We start from the raw sequence: 12781 nt of genomic DNA, 5'->3' as shown, positions 1-12781 counted from the left end.
TTCATTAGACCACATTCATTCTGTGTCAGAAACCTATGCTATGTCAACTATTTAATCACAATCCAAATTTAGAGCTGAATCCACCTTGAATGTTGTGTCCATACTTGCCTCAACTGTTCAGGGTTCAACCTCAGCGGTTGTATAAAGCTGCGACCTGCGGAGCATCCGGTTAACGTTAATGCTGCCTGGCGAGGGCATCATTTGTGTCCCATGGACACGTTCCCTATTTTTGATCAAAGTTTTTAATATAAATTCACTTTCATTACAGTTGTATTGATTTAAGTTACTATAACTGTCTTATTTATTAAAAAGGATGCGGTATTTTTTCAAAGAACCAATGCTATCCCAAAGAGTTCAAAGGAGGAAAATGTATTAATAACTAAAGGCCAACATACGGTCGTCAATAATGAGAAATATTTGTACCATATACACTGATATACGTGTAGAAATCTATAAAAGGCCCCGATATGAAATATTCGGAACAATTCAAACAAGAAAACTTACTTGTTAATCAGTAACATTTTTATACGCCCGTCAAAATTTTGACGGGACGTATTATGGTATACAAATGTCCGGTGTCCGTCCGTCTGTCTGTCCGTCCGTCCGTCCGTCTGTCTGTCCGTCCGTCTGTCTGTCCGGCGTAAACATGTCGCACCGTAACTTGAGAACGACTTATCCAAATTTCATGAAACTTAACATAGTTGTTACTTATGATGGTCAAATGATCTGTATACTTTTTGGTGAAAATAAGATCAAAACTTTTCGAGTTACGGCACTTTGTAACTAAAACAGGGGTGTGTTTTTTTCACATGTCGCACCGTATCTCAAAAACGATTCTTGATTATGGCTTTAAACTTTAAACACTTCTTAGTTATATTAATCTTAATATCTGTATACTTTTTGGTGATGATTCAAAATTTCATTTTTGAGTTATTGAGTATTTTGTAAAAAAGGGGGAGGGTTTTTTTACATGTCGCACCATATCTCAAAAACGATTTATGATTATTGCTTAAAACTTTACACAAGTCTTTGTTATATTAATCTGAAGATCTGTATACTTTTTGGTGATGATTCAAAATTTCATTTTTGAGTTATTGAGTATTTTGTAAAAAAGGGGGAGGGGTTTTTTTTACATGTTGTGCCGTATCTCAAAAACAATTTATGATCATTGCTTAAAACTTTACACACTTCTTTGTTATATTAATCTAAAGATCTGTATACTTTTTGGTGATGATTCAAAACGTTATTTTGGAGTTATTGAGTATTTTGTTAAATAGGGGAGGGTTTTTTTTACATGTTGCGCCGTATCTCAAAAATAATTTATGATTATTGCTTAAAACTTTACACACTTCTTTGTTATATTAATCTAAAGATCTGTATACTTTTTGGTTTTGATTCAAAATTTTATTTTAGTGATATTTAGTTTTTTGTAAAAAAAAAAAAAACAGGGTTGGGGGTTTCAAATGTCCCGCCGTGTCTCAAAAACAGTATATGGTTATTGCTTAAAACTTTCTCAAAAACTATTTATGATTATTGCATAAAACTTCCACACAAGACGTCGGGCGTATCATGCGCTCATGGCGCAGCTGTTTATTTTTTACTATAAACAAATTTGAAGGACCTAATCCAATAGAAAAATACTAATTCACAGGCCCTGAAGTTGACATGGCATGGGCACTTAAAGAAATGAACAGAGCTTTCTGTATATGTCATTATTTTATATCTACAGTTTTAGGTTGTAATAGAAAATATCAAAACTTTTTATGATAAACATGAAAAAAGTAATTTTTGATAATTACTGACGAGACAATGGTTTAGTTTAACATATTTAAACCATCAAAGCTGTGATGAAATATATATTTGAAATAATACACGTCTATAACTTTTTGGAATAATACACAGCTACAGTTGCAAACATTCCAGAGGTGCTATCCAGCATCAAACTCCGAAACAGCGGTTACCTCCTCTTTACTACGCTACGTTGACTTTAATAGTTTAGCAAAGCAACGTCACCACTGTTTCAGAGTTTGATCCAGCATTATGATTAATTTCGAACAGCAGTATACTACCAGTGTTGACTTTCTTTGTGTTGTGTTGTATTTTATTGTATTATTATTTCATTGTTATCACAAAAATCATTGTACATTGTATGAAATTCAAAACCCAGAAGGATCCATCATTGGATTAATAAAGTATTCTTAATCTTCTTTCTTATTCTTAGGGTGACCGTTATGGAATAACCGTATAACAAATGACGTTGTTTCTTACGTCGTAACAACAACCCCTTAACTTTCATAAATGTGACCTACCGAATAAGACTATTTAACCGATTTGTTATTTCATAAGCAACACAGGTGCCACATGTGGAACAGGATCTGCTTACCCTCCCGGAGCACCTGAGATCACCCCTGTTTTTTGGAGGGGTTCGTGTTGCTTATTCATTAGTTTTCAATGTTATGTCATGTTTACTATTGTTTATCTGTTTGTCTTTTTTCATTTTTAGCCATTGTGTTATGTTAACTATTATGAGTTTGTCTTTTTCATTTTAGCCATTGTGTTACACAATGGCTAAAAATGTAAAAAAGACAAACAGTGTTACACAATGGCAAACAGTGTTACACAATGGCTAAAAATGATAAAAAAGACAAACAGTGTTACACAATGGCTAAAAATGAAAAAAGACAAACAGCCAAACAATAGTTAACATGACACAATAGCTAAAAATGGAAAAAGGCAAACAGACAAACAATAGTTAACATGACACAATAGCTAAAAATGGAAAAAGACAAACAGACAAACAATAGTTAACATGACACAATAGCTAAAAATGGAAAAAGACAAACAGACAAACAATAGTTAACATGACACAATGGCTAAAAAAGGAAAAAGACAAACAGACAAACAATAGTTAACATGACACAATAGCTAAAAATGGAAAAAGGCAAACAGACAAACAATAGTTAACATGACACAATAGCTAAAAATGGAAATATACAAACAGACAAACAATAGTTAACATGACACAATGGCTAAAAAAGGAAAAAGACAAACAGACAAACAATAGTTAACATGACACAATGGCTAAAAAAGGAAAAAGACAAACAGACAAACAATAGTTAACATGACACAATAGCTAAAAATGGAAAAAGACAAACAGACAAACAATAGTTAACATGACACAATAGCTAAAAATGGAAAAAGACAAACAGACAAACAATAGTTAACATGACACAATAGCTAAAAATGGAAATATACAAACAGACAAACAATAGTTAACATGACACAATGGCTAAAAAAGGAAAAAGACAAACAGACAAACAATAGTTAACATGACACAATGGCTAAAAAAGGAAAAAGACAAACAGACAAACAATAGTTAACATGACACAATAGCTAAAAATGGTAAAAGACAAACAGACAAACAATAGTTAACATGACACAATAGCTAAAAATGGAAAAAGACAAACAGACAAACAATAGTTAACATGACAAAAGAGCTAAAAATGGAAAAAGGCAAACAGACAAACAATAGTTAACATGACACAATAGCTAAAAATGGAAAAAGACAAACAGACAAACAATAGTTAACATGACACAATGGCTAAAAAAGGAAAAAGACAAACAGACAAACAATAGTTAACATGACACTGTTGTCAGTTTATTTTCGAATTATGAGTTTGACTGTCCCTCTGGTATCCTTCATTTCGTCCCTCTTTTAAACCTATTTATTTAAAGAGGATTGGGAAAGTTATTGAGTTCCAAATGGTGAAGTTGAAATCATCCCATCGTAAATTTTACGGACGCCATCACGAGTTGATTGACCGTTATGGAATAACCGTTTCAAAAATGATATCAGATATGTTCCTTACGTCGTTACTACAATCCCCTTCCCTTTAATGAATGTGACCTACCGAATTAGACTATTTACCGGATTTGTAATCACATAAGGAACACGACGGGTGCCACATGTGGAGCAGGATCTGCTTACCCTTCCGGAGCACCTGAGATCACCCCTAGTTTATGGTGGGGTTCGTGTTGTTTATTCTTTAGTTTTCTATGTTGTGTCATGTTAACTATTGTTTTTCTGTTTGTCTTTTTCATTTTTAGCCATGGCGTTGTCAGTTTGTTTTAGATTTATGAGTTTGACTGTCCCTTTGGTATCTTTCGTCCTTCTTTTATTGCAACTTCTTTACTTTTTCCACTTTGCGGGCGTAAGTGCTTCCTTGTAGTGGCATTAGTCTGGGTATTGTTCGAAATCTACTAGCCTAGGGTGCCTTTTACGTGAAAGAGGTATGTCTCTCTGTTTACACTAGTCAGTCATTTATCGTCCCTTTCACCTTGACTATCATGGTTTTTCAAGACTATACTCGAAAATTCAGTCCCGGAAATTTTCTCCCCGGAGCGGGGATTGAACAAGGAACCTTTGGTCTGGTAATAAACTTTATAAATGTGTTGTTTGTGATAGAGACTAAAGTATGAGTCAAACTATGTGACACATGCTGCCGCTAGAGAGACACGATAAATGTAGTATTTGCGATAGGGACTAAAGCATGTAAAGCAGTGGCGGATCCAGGGGGGGGGGGTCCGGGTGTTGGAACCCCCCTTTTTTTGGCCGATCAATGCATTTGAATGGGAGCATATAGTTGGAACCCTCTCCCCCCTTTTACTCTGTGTTGGGAACACCCCCCCCCCCTTTTTTAAAATGGCTGGATCCGCCACTGTAAAGTATGAGTTAAACCATGCGACACATGATATAGAGACATACATTCAATGACGTAACGTTATTTTCATTTTGTTGTATGAACAATGAGGTCATCAACAGTCCTTTAGGTTCTGAAAAGGTGAATTGACCAATTTTACAAACCACGAATGAGAACGCTCATTAATCATTGTTTATTAAATTCAAACTGTTATAAAACATACCTGTTATTTTACAAAAGCAAAATCACAAAAAAAACAGAACTCCGCGGATAATTCAAAGGCACTGGCTACGGTTACATGGAAATGTAACAACAATAAAAATATTATTGTTACATTGGAGACTTAATACCAGAATGCATTGTTGGGTAAGGAACCGATTAATTACGAATGTAACAATAATTATTGAGGCTACGGTTACATTGCGTTATTATTACACGAAAAACAACAATGTACGATGAGACTAGTAATATGTACTAAATAATAAAAGTTGAAGACATTTATTTTATATTATTATTACATAAAATTTATTTATTTTAACAGTTTCTACATATCCTGTAAGTGGTTTTTGGAGCATGTTAAAGTTCGACACATTTTTGATGAAACAACTCCAAGCAATTTTCGTATATAGGTATATAGGTTTAAAAAAAGGAAAACAAAACTTACCTTTGGTTTGGGCGAGCTCCATCTGATTTTGAAACGAAATTACGTCCTCCATGGATACTTGTATATAGAAGTTACTATAGTATTTTAAAAACTTCGACCATTAATACATAAATCTATTTAAACACCATTTGTTGAATAATAATAATTATTATTTATTATTATAACAAGTATTATTTATAACATATGAAAGAATTAAGCAACAAAACTATAGAAGATTTAAGTTTAATGAATCTAGCGTACAGTGCTATTCTTCATGTAACAATAACACAACTTAACCATGTTAACCGTAGCCTCAATAGTTACTGTTACAATTGTAATTAATCGGTTCCTTACCCAACTTTGCATTCCGGCAATTAGTCTCTAATGTAACAATAATATTTTTAGCTCACCTGGCCCGAAGGGCCAAGTGAGCTATTCCCATCACTTTGCGTCCGGCGTCCGTCGTCGTCGTCCGTCGTCCGTCGTCGTTAACTTTTACAAAAATCTTCTCCTCTGAAACTACTGGGCCAAATCAAACCAATCTTGGCCACAATCATCATTGGGGTATCTAGTTTAAAAAATGTGTGGCGTGACCCGGTCAACCAACAAAGATGGCCGCCACGGCTAAAAATAGAACATCGGGGTAAAATGCAGTTTTTGGCTTATAACTCAAAAACCAAAGCATTTAGAGCAAATCTGACTTGGTAAAAATGTTTATCAGGTCAAGATCTATCTGCCCTGAAATTTTCAGATGAATCGGTCAATCGGTTGTTGGGTTGCTGCCCCCTGAATTGGTAATTTTGAGGAAATTTTGCTGTTTTTGGTTATTATCTTGAATATTATTATAGATAGAGGTAAACTGTAAACAGCAATAATGTTCAGCAAAGTAAGATCTACAAATAAGTCAACATGACCAAAACGGTCAGTTGACCCGTTTAGGAGTTATTGCCCTTTATAGTCAATTTTTAACCATTTTTCGTTAATTAAAGTAATCTTTTACAAAAATCTTCTCCTCTGAAACTACTGGGCCAAATTAATCCAAACTTGGCCACAATCATCTTTGGGGTATCTAGTTTAAAAAATGTGTGGCATGACCTGGTCAACCAACCAAGATGGCCGCCACGGCTAAAAATAGAACAAAGGGGTAAAATGCAGTTTTTGGCTTATAACTCAAAAACCAAAGCATTTTGAGGAAATCTGACATGGGATAAAAATTTTTATCAGGTCAAGATCTATCTGCCCTGAAATTTTCAGATGAATCGGTCAATCGGTTGTTGGGTTGTTGCCCCTGAATTGGTAATTTTGAGGAAATTTTGCTGTTTTTGGTTATTATCTTGAATATTATTATAGATAGAGATAAATTGTAAACAGCAATAATGTTCAGCAAAGTAAGATCTACAAATAAGTCAACATGACCAAAATGGTCAGTTGACCCCTTAAGGAGTTATTGCCCTTTATAGTCAATTTTTAACAATTTTCATTAATTTGGTAAATTTATGTAAATTTTTACCAAATATAGTTCTCTGTTACTAATGGGCAAAGTTCATTATAGATATAATTGTAAGAAGCAAAATCGTTCAGTAAAGAAAGAACTTCAAACACATCACCATCACCAAAATACAATTTTGTCATGAATCCATTTATGTCCTTTGTTTAATATGCACATAGACCAAGGTGAGCGACACAGGCTCTTTAGAGCCTCTAGTTATTATTGTTACATTTCCATGTAACCGTGGCCAGTGCCTAATTCAAAACGGAAAGTCCCTAATAAAATGGCAAAATCAAAATATAAAACATATCAAACAATTTGAAAATAACTGTCATATTCATGACTTGGTACAGGCATTTTCGTATGTAGAAAATGATGGATAAACCCTGGTTTTATAGCGACAAATAAAAATGTAACCAACAATGTGTTTTCTTGCGGTTCCTCGAATGACCGGATAGCGCTTGTAATGACCGAATAACACTTGAAATATGAATATTAGAACATATTTGTGACTTTTAAACATTGATTATTAAAAATTGTATAGAATGAATATTTTTATAACTAAAAAAAATGATACATAAATAGCAGATAAGTTCATAAAGATAAAGATCGTTATAAATATAGCCTTTACATCCAATATGCAACTTCCAAGCAAGGACCGAAGCTCATAAACTCGGTGTTAAACACAGGACTTCGGGAATGTCCGGAGAGCCGACAACCTTGCTTCGGAAGTTGATCCAATATGGTGACTAAGGATAACGCAAATATACCATGCGCCATGTTGGATGTACACACTTATTGACACTATATCTTATACGCTGACATCACCAGAAATTTCTTCTTTCACGATGTACAACGACGGGTGCCACATGTGGAGCAGGATATGCTTACCCTTCCGGAGCACCTGAAACAACCCCTAGTTTTTGCTGGGATTTGTGTTTTAGTTTTCTATGTTGTGTCATGTGTACTATTGTTTTCTTCGGGTCAGCCATATTTGCATGATAAAACAATAAAAATCATTTTTATAAATATTTGGCATCTTTTTATACAAAAGTTGATAACAAATTATCATCTAAAATCTTAAATTTTCATATACCGCAGAAACTCGTGTAATAATCTCAAACCCGTATGATATAATAAAATTAAACCGGCTTACTCCACTACTTTTTATCATCTTCCATTAATAACCTCCCTCCCATCAGTAACATAAAAAAACTCGCTTATTAATTTTATTAACAGAATCATTAAAAATCATCAAGACTGTACCATATAGTACAAAATGACATTATCTGCCTAGCCAAATGGGAACAAACTTTGGGATTGCAATTCCATCCAGAAAAATGCAACTCTCTGACTGTTACACGATCAGAGTCATCATTCAAACATGATTATATATTAAAAGGCCACATTTTATAATCGGTCAACACAGCAAAATATCTTGGTATCGTCTTATCTAATCATTTCTCATTGTAACAAGATCAGAGTCACCTTTCAAACATGAATGTGTCATATTTTAAATATTGTATATAAGTATAGGTCATTCTTTCTTAAATATTTATATAACTATAGGTACTGAATTTCAGTGAATATTAAAATGGGTACGTTTTTTAAGGCAAAAATGGCACACCCCTACCAAAAAAATATCGAAGTTACCCCCACCCCCCCCCACCCCGCCATCAAACATTCAGCTCAAGAACAGATTCCTTCAAGTACACCTTTTGAATTCACTTCACACCATCGGTGTTAACTCCAGGGTCAGTTTAAAATAATGATTCAAAGTATATTTATATAATTATCTAATTTGTTAAATTTATATATAAAACAACCAGATATAACGTCCCCATCAGACGGACTTGATGACTTTATATCGCATCGGTCATTTAGTATTAATATTAAAGGCTTATGTTATTTACGCAAATCCACTTGCTGTCAGTGGCGGATCCAGCCATTCTAAAAAGGGCGGTTCCTAACCTTGGACAAAAAAAGGGGGGGGGGGGTGGGGGGTTCCAACTAAATGTTCCCATTCAAATGCATTGAGTGCCTCCAAACCCGGAACCCCCCCCCCCTTTCCCCTGGATCCCCAACTGGCTGTAGAAATTTTAGGAAGAAGTTGAGAAGAAATTAATTACCTTTTTTTTTTTTTTTAACAAATTCAATTTAACAAGTCCTAACAAGGGAATCTATAAAAACAGATCTTAATCATTTCAGTGATTTTATAAAATAAATAATCAGTTCAGTGATTTTATAAAATAAATAATCAGTTCAGTGATTTTATAAAATAAATAATCAGTTCAGTGATTTTCACTCTCAAAAACTAACAAAACCTTTGAATAGACTGTTATCACTGTTATCAGGCACAGTCCTTCCCGTTAGGGGTTTAGTATCATACCATCATAACATATATGAGAAGAACATAACCCGTGTCATGCCAACAACTGGTTTTTGAATAAATGTGTTTAGTTCCGATGCAAAGACCCTATAAGTGAATCAATATTAACGCCAAAATATGCAATCTTTAATGACCTGACAACAGTATCGTAACTATATCCCTTCTTAATAAGTCTATTCAAAGGTTTTGTTAGTTTTTGAGGTGAATACTGACACCTTTGTGCTTTATAAAGAATATTTTCATAAAAAAATTGGATGTGAAATACCTGAACGTATAAGAAGTCTGCATGTTGAGCTATATTTACGAATGATGTCCTCATACCGATGATAAAATTTAGTAAATGTTTTGACTAGTTAACCTATATGAAATAAGGAAATATATGAAATATGATAAGAACACAACTAATATATGAGAGTCTGCACAAAGTTTCAAGAATTATCAACATAATCAAGTGCCCACTTAAAACTAAAATATTTATCATGATTTATTTAGCAAATAACAAATATATGTACATGACAACAGATTAAGAAAATTTATTAAAGTAGAGAAGACAGCCCTCGAAAGTACTGTGTACCTGTAATAAAACATGCAAGATATTTCGTCTTTTTATAATTTTCTTCTCTTTATCAGACCCGGGCTACTTTTAGAAAACAAACAGAGGACGAGAAAGTGAAGAGGTAGATAAAATGTCTCACAACAGCATCACGGTTACACCCATGATGGTCTCCCTTGATCAGATTACAGGTCAATCAATGCAAGAACCCACCAGATTTCATGTTGAAGGAAACAATATTAATGAAAAGTTAGAGGATCAGATGAGAATACATGGTGGAGATATATCTTATAAAGGGATAAGAATATGTAATGTATTAAAGACACACTCAAGAATACAAATCGGACTTGTTGAAGATAAACCTTACAAATGTGGTGTTTGTGGTAAGGGTTTCGGTGATAACAATGCTTATCATATACATATAAGATCACATACGGGTATTAAACAATATACATGTGATGTATGTAGTAAAGGTTTTAGCCATCACCATTCTTACAAAAGACACATTAGAATACACACTGGAGGAATGTCTTACACATGTGATGTTTGTGGTAAAGGATTAAGATATTTCAGTTCCTTTCAAAGACACATCAGAATACATACGGGAGAAAAACCTTATAAATGTGATGTTTGTGGTAAAGAGTTTAGCGACAACGGTTCTTGTCTTAGACACATGAGAACTCATACTGGTGATAGGCCACATACGTGTGATGTATGTGGTAAAAGGTTTGGTCTGAACCAGCAATTACTCACTCACATGAGAATACATACTGGTGATAAACCTTATAAATGTGATGTTTGTGATAAAGCGTTTAGTGACAGTAGTGCCTATCATGTACACATACGAACACATACTGGTTACAAACCTTATAAATGTGATGTATGTGATAAAACGTATAATGACAGTAGTGCCTACCACAGACACACAAGAACACATACAGGTGATAAACCTTATAAATGTGAAATATGTGGTAAACGGTTTAGGGAAAATGGTACTTGTCGTAGACACATAAGAACTCATACTGGCGAGAAACCTTACAAATGTGATATATGTGGTAAAGGGTTGAGTCAGAGTTCTAGTTTAAAGACACACATGAGAACACATACTAGTAAAGATTCTCATATATGTGATCAAGGGTTGTGAAATAGTGATTAATATTTTGAGTATGATGCATGTGCGTAAAGATATTATAAGAATAGAGACTTTCAGGTACACATCTAACAACTAACTTTTGAATTACCAAATAAATGAGTACTGTTTTAAACACAGTTTAAACGATTAACACAAGTTGTATTAGTGAACCAATTTAGTAAAAGACGCATGCAATGTTATAAAGCTCACAGGCATTACAGGCGTAATTGTGCTGAAATAGTTTCAGGGATTTTCCAACCCTCATGTTTGAGTCCATATATGGGTCCCTGTCCCAAAGAAAAATATGCTCTTTATTTCACAGTTTTCAGCTTTAAAATTCCAAATTTATAAATATACATCGTTGCAAGATTTTGTTGGTGACAGTATGCAAGTTTAGATATAACTTTAATATTGATTCCCTCTCAGAATTCAGAATTTTGAACCTAATAATTCTCCAAACCCATCTTCCAAGTTGCACATGGCTGGTGCTGTGTGCCATTGGTATAAATGAAATAATATATTTTCCCCAAATCCAACATTTCACGAACTTTTAATCCCAGTTACATGGGGCTGGGACCCTTCCCCTAAATACTAGGAAAATCACTGAGTTTAACATGTTTGAGTCCAGTTCTTACATGTATGGTATATACCGTCTAGCATGGTTAATCTTATCTTAACATTACAGAAATACTCATCTAAACATTACTTTGATTGGTCAGAATTACCGTTTGATGGTAAGGTCTATTTCTCAGACAGTAGAAACTAAAGGTAAATTATTTTGGTGTATGGAATGTTTAAGAAATTTTCAATGTCTGGCAGGGTTATCAGGTGTTGACCTCATTTACAATGATAGTTGATAATGTAAAGCTTATGTGATATTTATATTCATACTTCGTACTTCTTAAGAACTTTAAAATGATTATAATCATGTTCAGTAACGCGGGCGATGCATTGATGTGTATATTCACTCCTGTATTGTTTTGTGTTTGTACATGTGTGTATATTAATCATGATTAGTAACGCGGGCGATGCATTGATGTGTATATTCACTTCTGTATTGTTTTGTGTTTGTACATGTGTGTATATTAATCATGATTAGTAACGCGGGCGATACATTGATGTGTATATTCACTCCTGTATTGTTTTGTGTTTGTACATGTGTGTATATTAATAATGATTAGTAAAGCGGGCGATGCATTGATGTGTATATTCACTCCTGTATTGTTTTGTGTTTGTACATGTGTGTATATTAATAATGATTAGTAACGCGGGCCATACATTGATGTGTATATTCACTCCTGTATTTTTTGTGTTTGTACATGTGTTTATATTAATAATGATTAGTAAAGCGGGCGATGCATTGATGTGTATATTCACTCCTGTATTGTTTTGTGTTTGTACATGTGTGTATATTAATAATGATTAGTAACGCGGGCGATGCATTGATGTGTATATTCACTCCTGTATTGTTTTGTGTTTGTATATGTGTGTATATTAATAATGATTAGTAACGCGGGCCATACATTGATGTGTATATTCACTCCTGTATTGTTTTGTGTTTGTACATGTGTGTATATTAATCATGATTAGTAACGCGGGCGATGCATTGATGTGTATATTCACTCCTGTATTGTTTTGTGTTTGTACATGTGTGTATATTAATCATGATTAGTAAAGCGGGCGATGCATTGGTGTGTATATTCACTCCTGTATTGTTTTGTGTTTGTACATGTGTTAATTTATATTATTCAGGGTAGTAGAGCAGGCGAAATTGCAGCCTGTATATCCACTCCTGTATTGTTTTGTGTTTGTACATATGTTTATATTAATCAGGTTTAGTAAAGCAGGCGATATTGCAGCTTGTTTATCCACTCC

At 33.9% G+C, this 12781-nt stretch overlaps 1 protein-coding gene across 1 annotated transcript; it reads left to right on the top strand.

Annotated features, from left to right (window-relative positions):
- The first annotated feature begins 9851 nt into the window (after positions 1 to 9851).
- LOC143051603 (uncharacterized) lies at positions 9852 to 11583 on the top strand. Its single transcript, XM_076224498.1, has one exon. It carries the CDS (start codon positions 9908 to 9910, stop codon positions 10916 to 10918), a length of 1011 nt encoding a protein of 336 aa, XP_076080613.1. The 5' UTR covers positions 9852 to 9907; the 3' UTR covers positions 10919 to 11583.
- The last annotated feature ends 1198 nt before the right edge of the window (positions 11584 to 12781 follow it).

This window comes from Mytilus galloprovincialis, chromosome 11 (assembly GCF_965363235.1).
Source record: "Mytilus galloprovincialis chromosome 11, xbMytGall1.hap1.1, whole genome shotgun sequence".
Taxonomy (NCBI): domain Eukaryota; kingdom Metazoa; phylum Mollusca; class Bivalvia; order Mytilida; family Mytilidae; genus Mytilus; species Mytilus galloprovincialis.
Note: the sequence above shows the minus strand (reverse complement) of the source record. Positions and strands in the feature narration are given on the sequence as shown.

Coding starts and splice junctions, on each gene's coding strand:
- LOC143051603 (XM_076224498.1), top strand. CDS start 9,908: ATGTCTCACAACAGCATCACGGTTACACCCATGATGGTCTCCCTTGAT.